The sequence below is a fragment of the Leuciscus leuciscus genome (assembly GCF_965113295.1).
Source record: "Leuciscus leuciscus genome assembly, chromosome: 15".
Classification (NCBI taxonomy): domain Eukaryota; kingdom Metazoa; phylum Chordata; class Actinopteri; order Cypriniformes; family Leuciscidae; genus Leuciscus; species Leuciscus leuciscus.
The window spans coordinates 18,166,550-18,181,079 of NC_138739.1; the positions used below are offsets into that span (position 1 = coordinate 18,166,550).

Below are 14,530 nucleotides of genomic sequence, written 5' to 3' on the forward strand. Positions count from 1 at the left end.
CCTACCAGACACCTACGATCGGTCAACGAGCGACGTCTCGTGGTTCCATCACAGAAAGCCACAAAATCCCTTTCCAGAACATTCTCATTCACAGTTCCATGCTGGGAATGCTCTCCCCACCCTCGGAATGCAATATCCCTAATTTATTCATGTAATATTACAACTTACAACCAATCTCCTAACTGTATATTCACATAACATTATGAATTCATAACGTGGCCCTGTACTTGCAAGCAATCTAAAAGTAATTAAAGATTGAGCACTTTGAAAAAGCTTTAGTTTCAGATCATCTAAATTGATTACTTAGTGCATGATAACACATTGGAAGAGTTAATATACTTTACCATTGACAGTAAGACTGTATTTGGTTCTTTTGCCGCTGTTGATCTGTAGTTTATAGAGTCCAGAGTGAATGGTTCTGATGTTACTGATAGTGACATTCCCAGTTCTCTCATCCAGCATGAGTTTGCTTCTGAATCTCCCATCAGCACCTGCCAATGTCCTTCTGTTCCCTCCATTGATTTCAGCAATGAGATTGTCTTCAGCTTCATAGCACCACTGTATCGTATCAGTACCCTGTATGTGAGTAAGACTGGTGTGTAGAGTGATAGATTCTCCCTCCGTCACTGTCTCTTCCTTCTCTTCACATGTCACAGCTAAACAGAAACAGAGAACAGAAATGTGTTCATGAGTGTGCAGGTGGACATCTTAATTACTGTACCAACCACACCATAAAGTCCATATGACTTATGACTCATGCTATATTCCAAGTCTTCTGAGTGAGGAACAGACTGAAAAAATGCTGGTAATGCCACACATCTCAAATCTCATTCTCTTTTCTTCAGACTCACAGTTGTTCATTGTGCTTTGCTTTGACATATTTAACAAATGACATTTAGTGTCAAGGATGTAAAACCTACTGCAGCACATCAACAATTTTGGCAGAACATTGGAGAAGTGGAAGATTATCGGTGAATAACAGTGTCCGTTACACAAAGTTATCATCTGACGTTAGAAGACTTGGAATATATAGCATGAATTGTTTGGTCAACACAATAGTGCATTTTTGGTCCTTTTCCTTTTTTGAGCTTGAACATTGAAGTCACTATGAAATGTTGAATGGAAAAGAGTGACAAACAACAGCATGTTTGAAATAACATGACTTAAGTAAATGATGGCAGAAGTTAAATTTTTGAAATAGTAGTTGCAGGGTTGTAACACCACTGAAAAGTTGGAGATCAGTAAATTTTGTGCAAGCATTTATTTTGTTAAAGGAGAACTCTGCAACTCTAGCAAACTCTAGTCACTTCTTTGCTGATTTTCCCTTTTGTTGTCGCGTGTTTTCCCCACGAGCTTCCCCTACAGCTGTGGGGGGGGGGGGGGGGGGCGTATATTTCACAACACAGTCGTAAAAACTCACTTGCGGCGGCCTCCTCCCCCTCTCTACCGCTGCTCATGTGCGTTTGTTTTGATCGGAGCAAGCCAACTGTATCGCGTGGAACTATGTCTAGCGAGGTGGGTAATCTGGTAATACATCATACGTACTGGCCTTTAAAAATAAAAATCTGCCTGCCTCTATGGGAATTTAACATAGGGGTGTCCAGACTTATGCACCCTGTATTTTAAGGAAGAACATTTATTTATTTACGATACATTATTCATTCATTGGAACGAATGTCTTTAAGGCGACATCTAGTGTATATATCTATGCACCAGTCTGCGCACACGTCAGATCAGATCACTCGGACATGGCTGTGTATAAGTGGTAAAAACGATATAAATACTGTTCGTTTTCTCACACAAACCGCTCGTTTCGTGTCTTAGGCCATCAATGTGTAGGCTACTTACGATGGGGAATTGTTTAATTTGGACGACGGGGAATTGTTTTAATTTGGACTCTGTGCATGCTCTTTGAGACAGTGACCATAGACCTGCATTATATGACTGACAGACAAGAACGGTTTGACCTAAAAATATCAAAATTGAAACTACTGCGGGAAAAAAGACACCTACATCTTGGATGCCCTTGAGGCAAGCTAAAACATACCAAAAATTAATTTCAAAGTGAACTATCCCTTTAAGGAAATAGGGACAACCTTTTTAAACCGTGCCCCAGCCATTTTTCCTGTCATTAAACGAGCAAAAGTGGATTCGGACGCCCTAAGTACACTTGCATGCACATCCTTAAAATAGGGCCCTGAATGTGCTAGATCCAGATTATCTTGCGTTTTGCATTAGTTCAAATGGGCATGATGGAAACAGTTTATTTACATACTGATGATGATTTGTGACCATTACATGCATAACACCATGGAATTATGCATTACGAATTTAGGCCCAACAAAAGGTCTAACTTGACGCACAATTATTCCAACATAGCCCTTGACATTCATACAGAATTCAAGAGTTTAAACTCTAGCCATAGTCATTTGAGTGTGTGCACGATAGGCTATATAGGGAGGTTTCCGCACCAGGCCGTTTAAGCCATGTGTGATATTTCACTAATTCTTCTGCGTCTCCTTGCAGCATTTAATAAAAAGATGTCCAAAAATACAAACATCTCTGAAGCAATGGGCTCCATCAACACAAGAGGTAGGTGTAACAGGTATAGAAATTATTGTTTAATATACAGTATGTCGTTTAGTAGATTTCACAAAAAAACTGTTAATTCATATACCTGATGTGGCTGTCCTTTTTGTAATGTCAGTGCTTTCCCCTTTAATTGTTGCAATGTCACAGGTCTGCAGAACTTCCTGTTCTGTCTCCTCATCTTCCCTTTTGCACTATTCCCTCATGGGAGAGGTAGGTTTCTTTTGACTTTCTGATTTTTTAATATTAGTTTATTGTAATTATTGCTTTTAAATCTATCAGCAAAGTTCAAGTTTGTATTCGACCGATTCTACTCTGGAATTTTATAACACAGAATTTCTAATTTATTAGACTCAGTCAGAGCAACGTTTCAGATGCGATACGAGTCCAAATATTATTACAGTTACGAATGAATTATTTAGTCACATAAGCCTGTACTTTTTTTTTATCTTATATTCCTAAATAAATAAACTTAGGAGTTTCTTCTGTAAGCCTAAATGTGTTTCCATCACAGTTTATTTACATTTACATTTATTAATTTAGCAGACGCTTTTATCCAAAGCGACTTACAAATGAGAACAATAGAAGCAGTTAAACTTAGCCTGGTTAAAACCAGACCATTCTCGGTAGTAACTGAGTTATGGTCTGGCAAAGCTTCATTAATAACTAATTTCCAAAGGGGCGTCAGTCACCAACGGACGTCGCTCAAATGCCTCTGGGCGCAATTGGATAGACCTAAAACCAATCAGAACGATCGTCATCGTGTAAAGCCCGCCTCAACGTTTCTGATTGGTGCCTCAATTTGGACGGATTAGAAATCGGCTTGAATGGGCTCTTTGCCAGACTACTTGCAGAGCAAATCTAAATTTGCCGGAAGTTTGTCTGGGTTTTCCCAGGCTAAGTTAAACTAACAATAGGACAACAATATGCAAGTGCTATGACCCTTCTCAGTTTAATCTAATGCAGTACCTGTATTTTTTTTTTTATTATTAAATAATTAAATACAAATGTCATTAATTTAACCAATTTAAAAAAAAAAAAAATTACAATTTTATGTGCATTTCCTTTTATATAAAAAAAAAAACAAAAAAAAAAAAAAAACACCGAGTGTACGAGTTTCATTTTGGAAATTTTATTCACATCTTGGATTTTGCAGCCTTTTATAGCTATTCCAGCATGCGTTTCAGAGAACAACCATAGTTAGGATATATGCAACACTACTATACTTACATTATTTCAGCATGCAGTAGTTTCAGAAAGCTGCTTCAAAAATAACAGAAGTGCATCGAAGTTAATATTCTCTATGCAACTGCATTGGAAATGCGAATAGTGGTCAAATCCAATAGAATAGATCATAGCCAAATAATGCCATGGTTCACTTTGTAGCTGCATTTCTTCCACTTCTAAATTTTCATTAAAAAAAATACAAGTAACATGGATATAGCAAGTTATTGGCAACATTATCATTATTATACTTATTTTTTCTGTACATTTTACTGTTAGGGGGTAACAGTTTAGGACCCAAGGACCAGATGTTTGAAAGAAGACCCGGAGTCAGAATTATAAAAAATTGAAAAAAAGTTTTACTGAAGATAGTTTGCAGTTTCATCAGCAGAAGTCAGCTTCAAGACTCACACAGGAGTTCGTAGGCCGTCCCCGCTTACAGTTATAAAGATCACAGCAGTTATGCCATTCACCAAGCTACGTCATTGCTTCAAGTTGCAGTTTCTAATTGGCTAAGAAATAGATAAACATAGTAATTTTCCACAAATATACATAAACTAAAGCTCATCTCCATCAATTATGCCGCTGACACTCAGACCCTGAAGTCAGGCACGTCATGACCTTCCAGTTCACAGATTTGGGTTGCTGGGCACCAGCATGTCCCGAACAACAACTCAGTCAATCTCCAATAATGCCAGTGGTTCCTTAACCTGTAACCAAGAAGACTAACACACACACACAGACACACAGCTTTTCCAAGGTTGGATTTGGCCAGGCTCTAACTATAAACAGGAGAGTTTTCTCAAAACATCAAGATAATGCATTCTTTCTCTCAAGGGGAGCTACACTTTAGTCTAAATGGAAAGTAAGGCTTTAACAAAGAAATGGTCCCTTAAACAATTGGCTTCAATGACCCCTATATGTTTAAACACGTTGAAGACCTTTCTCAAACACAAAACATTTCCCTATTTAATTTCTGGAAGCACTGTTAGTGCATTCAGATATCAAATACAGACATTAAAGAATACATGAAAAGAACATTTCAGTAATCACACTGGTAACTTCAATAACAAAGTAAAATCTCCAGAGAAGTCATTCAACTCATTTGATATTTATAAGGAAAAATATTGATTAATACCTTGATTATAATCACATATACATTGAACACATGTCCCATGAATTAAACCTCAGGAAAAACACATATAGTAACTCTTCATCACATTACTTGTGCTTGTGCTTCTCAGTTCTCAGTAATTCTTCAGTAGTGAGATTAGTGTCAGTATCTCGACTCAACAGGTGTCTTCTGTAACCTGCTGTTAGTCATGTGCTCATCACAAAAGAACTCATTCCAACTTTTTTCCAGAACACAGGTTCATTTCTTACTTTAATAAAGCAGAAATCTGTTGTTGAGCTCGATTGTTGATGTCACAGTGATTGACACTGGTGGGCGTGTCTTATCGCATTATACTGAACTCTGCTGCTCATTCTCTCCATCAGGATCATCTCCATTCAACAGCGGTGACATTTCAGCCACTGGTTCATTCACTCGGTCTCCTGAGGAATCTGACAGAAAATAAAGAGACAAATCACAGAAATTAAAATAAGAGAAATAAATGCTTTTGCTGCATTTACATCTACATATGGATGATGTCAAAGCTACACAATCTCAAGAGTTTCTAAACATGTACACTAAACTAAAACAAATATAGCTACTATTTTTACAATATGAATAACTACACATCTTTTTCCTTGAAAAACGTAAAGAAAAATGTTAGGTTTTGTTCACACTTGTAGTTCGATTAGCTTGGTTCCTTTGGTCCGGACCAAAAAACCCCCCACACATTTAGTCCTGGTCCTCTTAGAGTTCACATTGGCATTTTTAACACTGAACCTAAAGGCATAGGTATATGTTCACATTCTGACTTGTTGGCTTTATTACGTATATTTTGAGACGGAACTTAACAAACATCCAAAACAATGCTATGTTCTGGGATAAACACGCTCGTTGTATGTGCGTAGCCGAAACTATGATGGTATTTTGAGCAGCTGAGAACTTGTTAAGAGCTTATAAAATTAGTGGTGTGCGATATCACAATTTTTGATCGTGGATGATTAAAATGTCTCCACGATCTGCTTTTGAAGAAATATCATAGTTGTAGTATAGTGTGTGCGTTATCACGTGAAGGTACAAGAGTGGGAGGAGCTGCGGGAAGTTAGAAAGGAGAACGAGATGAGTGATTTGACATGCAGAGCTTAGTTTAATAAAGTGTAAGAAATTGTAGTCTGCCTTGACCCAGATTCCACTCCAAAATATATTTTAGAATGAGCTCATCCCCAAAATGGCTTAATTATCATAGAGATGAAGGAAGTCAAGTTATATTGTTTCTTCACCATTGCAGGGTCCCCGCGGATCCTTAAAAAGCCTTAAAAGGTCTTAAATTAGATTTTTCAAATTTAAGGCCATAAAAAGTCTTACAAATATTTTTTTTTTTTTTTAAACGTCTTATTTGTACTTATGAAAGATCTTAAATTTTAGATGACACTTTGACTTATACTTATCTAAATGCTTTCGAAATTAAAACTATCTAATTCGCGTAGCCGTACGCAGGGGCGTTTCTAGGTTTTAAAAACATCAGGGGCTGAGCCCGAAACGTCAGGGGCTAGGGTGGGTAACAAGATAACATGATTCGATACAGAGAATAATGTATATTGTAGGCCTATATGCAGGGGGGCAGACTGGTTAAAAAATTCAGTCCTGGCACTGTGGCCACACCAGGCCATACTACCACACAGACACACACATTCAAATGTGAGGTAGTTAGGGGGGTTGGGGGGCATGCTCCCCCGAGAAAATTTTTATTTCTCAGACTTACATATGTACATTTTAAGGTGTTTGATGGCCAACATTTTTTGATAACAATAGCTTTAAAAACATGTCAGTCGGCAGTAGCATAAATTATTTGTCAAGCAGATAACAGATTCTTAAACATGAGAATGAGGATAAATGTTGAAATGAATGATCCACACTAGAAAATGGAAATGCAGAATGTTTCTGCTTATTGTTGACAATACACAACCACATATTCCAAACAGGAATGGCCTTAAATGAGAAATCTTTCAAGGATTATTTTGCATAGATGTAAACTTTTTAGCATTAAAGATTGGTTTCAGCAACTTGTTTCTTTCTTGAGTTAATCAATGTTTTTGGCACTATTAAATCAGTTCAATTAAATTTCAATTGTTCACTCATAAAGACAGTCACTTGTCACCATTACTGGCCTAATGATGCAAGTTGTGCAAACACAGACAAGCGGAGTGATAGTGAAAAGGCTGATGCTGGTGAAATATTCGAACACATTCGAGGACCTTATAGGCTACATATCAGAGTTAGGAATACATTGTAATAATGTTAATCAAGCAGACTAAATCACACGACTGTGCAGCAATATTTAAGCACATTATACAAAGGAAATAATACAGATCTAGACAAATTGGGTGGCTTATAGTTAAAAGAATGTCATGAACGATCATTTAGGCTAGATGTAGGCCTATTTTTCACATTTTTGGTCACAAAATATTTAGTTAGTTTTGATGACTTTGCAATATTGATAAAATAATGAAAATTGAGTAGGGCTACGCCAAAATGTGTAACATTTAGCCTACAAAGGAATACAAAAGCCCCGACATAGAGTTTTGACGCAGCTTTAATCTCCCTTTTGGTTATTTCAATACTTAATTGACGACAGAACACGACGTTACATGCTAGTTTATTTTGCGTGATACAGGGCGCGCCGCATTTGCGCGTGATTGAGCCGCGAGCAAACGGCTGGCACGACGTAAGTAAGTTCGTTTTTCTGAGTTTTACTGACATATAGCCTGACAACATCTGGTGTGACTGAAGACTGTGCGGCGGTGCTGACTGCGTTATTTTTTTGAAACCGGTGCGGCGCGCGCGCCCCCGAAGTTCATCCGTGAGAAACTTGAAACCGGTGCTTGAACTTGAATTCAGGTGACTCATTAACACTCACGCTACTGGCCTCGCCCTGCTCTCACGGCTCGTGGACTCGTGCTGGTTGCCACTTTGCCTAATAATAATTATCAATAAATTAATTTTTTTGAGATCCGGGGCTATAAAAAAAACATCCGGGGCTGAAGCCCCGGAGGCCCATGTCTAACGACGCGCCTGGCCGTACGTATTATTTTTTTTAATCTATCTTGGTGGATTTGATTGTTCACGTGACAATTTGCGTCACTTACGGCAGTATATTAGCCTGCGTCTGTCTCCTGCACGCGAGAGGAGAGAAGAAAACGAGTAAATGTCAGTTCAATTGTAAGTTCATATGTGCTTAGGAGTGTGCGATGTTGTCTATGAACTATGATGATATTGTAATCATTGTTTTAACTATGTACGAGGCACTGCGAGTGCGAGCTGACATCGCGTTTGTCTCTCATGCTTGCTTTCACTGCATGATGTGTCGGTGCAGTTATAGATGTCCCCAAATGAGTTTTTGTCTTATATTTATATCATATATTATATATATATTGAGCAAGAGTGCCGTTTTCCGTGCACAATTGCAAATGTTCTATTTATTTTATACAACAGTTAAATGAACAATAAAGTTAGCATTGTGAGTTACTTTTTGGACACTATATCAGGCACGTGCACACATAGACATAAAAGGGGGCTTGAGCACCTGCCCTTTTTATTCCTGGAGAGAAAGTGCCCTTTTTTCTGGGGTGCTTTTTTTTTTTTATAATATATATTTCTGTTTGCGCACAGCTTCCCTGTCAAACAAATATATTTATTGAAGAATGGTATATCTAAATATCAGGTCAGGAGTTCTGAAGCGCTCCCTCTCCCTCGATTGTTAAACCCGATTGTATTGCTTCCGCTAAAGAAAATAGTACGCTCCGTCTCTACGGTTAGAATCCTGTGAGTCCATAGCAACGCTCTGTTTTTCATGGCAACGGTCTGTTATACTCCGCACAGCGGTCTGTTATCAAGAAATAACACACCGCATTCTACATTGGAATTCAACCAAGCCATGTAATAAAATAAGTTAATAAAATAAGCATATATCACCACCAGGTGATATGCTTTAGTTATTTTGTTTATCCTATTTACCTGCATTGCCCTGTCAATTAGATGCAAATGTGTGCATTTTAACTAGTTGACGCCTAATTTGCATACAAAACGTCCTCAGTTAATGACTTACATCAAGAGTCTTTCCCCCTGAAATTTTGAAATCTAAATTGGTGAATTTAGAAGAAATCTACAGATGCAAACAGATGGAGGATACACTCTAAAAAATTTAGTAAATCTGAGTAACTGCATCTGGTAGCCTACATTAATAAATAAAACTGAGTAGAAATAAGTTAACATTAAACATTAAAAATAACAATATTTATAAATTAACTTTTTATTTATGAGTAATTTTACTTTTTTTATTTCCTCTAAACCTTTATAAAATAGTATTCCATACAACCACAAATACATTCATGACATTGGCTTTTATTTAATTGTTACTCAATTATTTTGGTAAGTTTAATTTTAAAGTGTTATGTATTCTGATAACACCAAAATAATTAAAACGATGTAGTGCCTTGTGCAAAAATAAACAAATTATTAGTAAAACACGCCCCTCTGCTTGATGCAGTTATTTAGGTTATTCTAAATATGAAGAGTACAGATGAAAAAGCCTCTAAGTGCCATCTGAAATTTCCTTCTATGATAATTTTTATCAAGCTTGTATGTTTATGTTCACTTATTTCACATTACTGGCAATGAAAAGTACCTATTAATTGTCATTTTAAGTTAAATTACTGAACTTAAATATACGAGCTTGAAAAAAAAAAGCTCATTTTAGAAGAACATTTCAGATGGCACTTAGAGGCTTTTTCATCTGAACTCTTCATATATACTTGAAACTAGTAGCATAGAAAATGTTTTCAAAACATGCACATTGTGGAATGGTTTCCTTTGCTGCTCTATAAACCTAGTGAATACTAAGGAGATCATGGTTTCTGTGTAAACTGATTATTTTGTAGACATCTTTTGAAAATGAAACAATTGCGTGAGTTTGAGGAAGATCAAATTAATTAACTTTTTAAATAAATTTTTTAAAAAGGAAGTCAGAGTTGCGTTAATATATATACTTTTTTGTTTATAAAAAGAAAAAAAAATACGTAATTATGAGAAGTGCCCTTTATTTCACTTGAGCCCCTGCCCCTCAAAATGTCTGTGCACGTCCCTGCACTATATTGTCAATTTTCACTTTATATCGCCGACGAGAATTTCATAAGGAAGCCGTGGTCCAACAGACAGCGATGATTTTATTTTATTTTTTTACTGAAATCCGCGTTTTGAACGAATCATTTCAACGATTCAATGAACAATCACTTGTTTTTCTGAATGAATCAGCCGTTTGAACAAATCGGTTGACTCCAACAACTCGCTTATTAAGACAGTGACTTGCCGCCACCTACTGGTGGTTTCAGTTTCATATTTAAAGTATCCTTTAATTAAAATGTTAAAATTAAAAATCATTTCATATTTAAATATTGAATAGCTTTATTTATGCAATTGTAAATGAAGTGTAAATATAGTAATGCCAGTTTTGATGCCGTCTGTGTCACCTCTGCACTGCAAGGATGGATTTAAATGTAATGATTTAATTTGACATTGGTATTGTTTTATTCTAATATAATTTGAATGTTAGAATTTGACATAAAAGGTGATGCATACCTCTAAATACGTTTAGAAACAATGTCCATATATGTATAGGTGAAAATGCCCCTGGAAATCAATTTAAGGTGGCAAATATTGCCCCTTAATAAAAATGTTAATTTCGGTCACTACTGTGAACTGACCACTGCATATAAAAAATATGAATATCTTCGTGGGTCTGCTGTCAACAACAGGCCTAAACCAGCCGGGATACCAGCACAAAAACACAATCAGTAAAATATCATTTAATTATTATCAACAAAACTTTTAAAATATATAGACATATTTTTGTCAATATTGCGCACCCCTAATGTACGCAGTGCCGGCCCGAGCCTTTTGGGGGCCCTAAGCAGAATTTGATTTGGGGGCCCCCTCCCACCACGCAGTCACCTGTGCTTGACGATTATTGACACAATGTCACGCTATAATGTTACATTATAAATTAATACAATGAGGTTATGTATTAATACAAAATAAATACTTAATAAAAAATAGATACTTAAAAAAGTTTTAACTTTTTCTTTACTCTTTTACTAACTCTTGGAAACTTCTGAAAACAAACTGTCACAAAACATATTAAAAAAAAATATTTGCTAAATATCCTCCAACGTTTTGCAACACTTTGCAGTTTGAATGATGTCTTGTATGAACATGACGGAGTATGTTTTTATGTTTCCACTGTTTGATTGCGCCCGCGACTCACACACACACAAACACACACACACACAACACATTCCAGCTTTGTAATCTTCCATTGTGATGTTTCCAAGCACATTTTTGCGCGTGTGAAGAGGATGATTTTTTTCCGTCGATATTGGAACGTGAGTGAAGTACAAAGCCTATAATAAAGAATAGTTTACCATCCAAATCCATCGCGAATGTTGAAACATTTTGATTCTAATGAGAGAGATACGTGAGCCCAACGCCACTTACTTTCACTTTCGCTTTAAATTATTTCGTTTTGGCTTGTTTATAGTTATTTTTTTATTCTTGTTCTGTTCTGAATATCATTACATTTAAAGGATAAATCATTGATCAAATCAAATTTTTGTGACATGGCTTAACATTACATTACCGTGACTTTGCGCACAAATTGTCTATGCACGCGAGGTTATGCTCATGACTCAAACACTGGCAGACACAGCAGCAGTTGTTAGGCAGGTATATTGATCATGAAATCAGAATTTTCTTGTCTTGAATTATTAATCCTTTCATGCATTTATGTCACTTGTTTAAGTTAATTAATATGTAAAAAAAAAAAAAAAAAAAAAAAAAAAAAAACTCGATTGGGGGCCCCCTGGTGGCGAGGGGGCCCCAAGCAGCCGCTTAGTTCGCTTATGCCTCGGGCCGGCCCTGAATGTACGGTATTAATTTTGATTTCTTCAGGTCTTAAAAAGCCTTAAATTTGACTTTAAAAATTGTGCAGATACCCTGCATTGATCACATCCTGAGCAGATGGTGGTCAATTGTAGAATGGGACTGGGTGTGGGACACAGAGAACTGTAAGAACTGATTTTCCTGCTAAGACAAAACTCACCCTGCAATAAAGCAATAAAACGCACCCTGGACAGAAGATAGCAAAGACAGAGCACAGGACAGGATTGTCCTGTCCAAACTTTTCTCCTACCTTATCTCTGCATCCCTCTCTCCCTCCACCCTTCCTCTCCCCCTGAGTCAAGTCACCAAAAGTTCACTAAGAATGTCTATATATCACATATGATGTATCTTGTGAATCTATTGTTTTTCCTTTTCATGTTTGGTATCATTTTAAGTGTCTCAGTGCGATTGGTAAAATGGTATTAATTTCATTGCAGTCATTGGTTTAATGAGAAAGATTGAGAACTTAGGAGAATCCTGTTCTATGGGTGATGACTCTTCAAGATATCTCCCGAAACCAGATGCTACCCCCTGGGGTACATGAATTGACCCAAAAATATTGGTACAACCCTTTTGTTCTGGTCTGGGTATTTAAGGGTAGGTGACAGAGCAGTCTTTGGGACACTTTAACCAGGATCATCCCCCATACAGTGCTGTTTCAGTGTTTTCCTGTTGGAAAGCACTGACACACCACTGTGTGTCTCTGTCAGGAATGCATTGCTTACTTTTAGAGTCATCTTTGAGTAATTGATGTCATGTATTTATTATTTCTGAATTGGCTTTTAATCACTTGTGTAATTGGCATGATACATTTTACCTGACAAATAAATGTTACATCTTGATTTATTCTGCATTTTTCAGAAATCATTATTTTCTAGTAGATTAAAGTGCAGTCTGGTGTTTCTGCAAATCTCTGTCCAGGATAGATCAAACCGAAGTCACTATGAATGGAGCATGGGGCACATCATTAAGGAGACCTTCCGATTTCTGACTATCACTGACTTAGCACGTTGCAAGTTTGCGACTATTAAAAAAAATTACACCTTTGTTATGAGTCAGCAGTGAGCGGCCGCTTAGGGTAAAATAGTTGCACTGCACCCTCTGACTATTTCAGGACTGGCTAGTTTGTGATCGTGAGCGCACATTTGCGACGTGACGTCTCAAAGTGACACCGGGTCCTTAATGAACGAATATTTGAAATTATGAGATGCTCAGAATAATCAGAGATCTAAATGAATTCATAATCAATATTTATGATTATTTTCTAATCAGAAACACAATCTAAATTTGATTATCATTTGAAATTGGAGTCAGATTAAGCGTAGAGCTAAAGTAATATTGAAACTAAATTCCAATAGATTAAGTGAACTTCACTGGAGCGCTGAAAAGACATAGACGCATTATCCCTTCGCCCAGGCCATTGGATTTCCATTGTTGGGCCAATGGGTGGTCCTTACAGAACCTTCTCAGACAATGGGGTGTCTCAACTTCATTAACATACAGACCAGTGAAAAGAGCCACATTGCTGCATTGTATAGGAGCGCCAGTACAGCGGAACCATAAAAAGACACCATCTATGTGATTAAAGGAACTGTAGAGCCACTGCTGGGGAGAAATGCATGTTTTAAGCTGGGAGTTTTACATGTGTCGTTTGCGAACAAAGTGGACAATTCCCCAGACAAGTTCAGCAACCTGGCCAAAGAGTATGAGTCACTCTTAAAAGGACTTGGACAAATTTACTGTGGATGAGAAAATATCACCTGTGGCACAAGGACTAAGACGAGTGCTTTGAAAATCTGCTTGTCAAATGTGTGTATATTAGATGCGTCGCATGCAGATCTTAAAGAGACAGTAGCCTAATAGTAAACGTTGCTGCCGCTTGTTCTTAAAGGGATAGTTCACCAAAAAAATAAAATAATATGTCATTATTTACTCTCTAGTGTTGTTCCAAACCTGTTTTAATTTCTTTCTTGTGCTGAACACAGAAGAAGATATTTAAAAGAATGTGGCTAACCCAACAGTTTCTGGTCCCCATTGACTTCCATAGTAGGAAAAAATATACTATGGAAGTCACAGGGATACATCAACTGTTTGGTTAGCCACATTCATCCAAATAACTTTTATTTTCAACAGAAAACTTATTCGGGTTTAAAACAACTTGAGAGAGTAAATTATGATTTTACATTATAAATTTTACATTTTGGGAGAACTATCCCTTTAATGTTAATAAAACAACAAAACACAAATGACTCACTGCTCTTGACTGAGAACTTTAATAAGAATCAAAGTATAATTTATACAGTGAAGTCTATGTTGTGTTTTATTTTCATTTGTTTAATTACTTTCTTCATTGCCACTGTTAAATACACCACCTGTAGCTGAAAAAATAAAGCACTGTTTATTTTATTTGTATATTAAGTGTAATGTGTATCTTTGTTCTTAATTTTTAATAATAAATAATGACAACGTTTTTTATCTTCGCCACTTTGGCCTAAATGTCTGCCATTCTTTTTTATTTTATATTTTGTTACCTAAGGCTTTGTTTTTAAAATAGGGACATTAGTTTGGCTGTAATGCTCAGTCACTTGCAAAATAGTTAAACCAAAAGGAAAA

General features: G+C 36.7%; 1 protein-coding gene and 1 long non-coding RNA gene across 9 annotated transcripts in view; one reads left to right on the forward strand and one right to left on the reverse strand.

Annotated features, from left to right (window-relative positions):
• The window catches only part of LOC309476017 (uncharacterized protein), a 66,810-nt gene that overhangs the window by 39,723 nt on the left and 12,557 nt on the right, over positions 1-14,530 (reverse strand). The window contains exon 7 of one of the 8 annotated variants that reach the window (XR_014197904.1): positions 5,000-5,376. The exons of 5 other annotated variants lie outside the window; for them this stretch is intronic. Coding sequence is in view for 2 of the 3 variants with exons in the window: in XM_082139102.1 (XP_081995228.1) it covers positions 345-656 (312 nt within the window). In the remaining variant the exon portion in view is untranslated. Of the gene's footprint in view, positions 1-344; positions 657-3,705; positions 5,377-14,530 lie in introns of those variants that run through there. 2 more of the 8 variants (XM_082139102.1, XM_082139103.1) reach the window with 2 other exon arrangements.
• LOC309475739 lies at positions 11,898-12,763 on the forward strand. The gene is made up of 2 exons (XR_014197827.1): positions 11,898-12,268; positions 12,580-12,763. It is a non-coding gene; the product is annotated as an uncharacterized lncRNA (long non-coding RNA).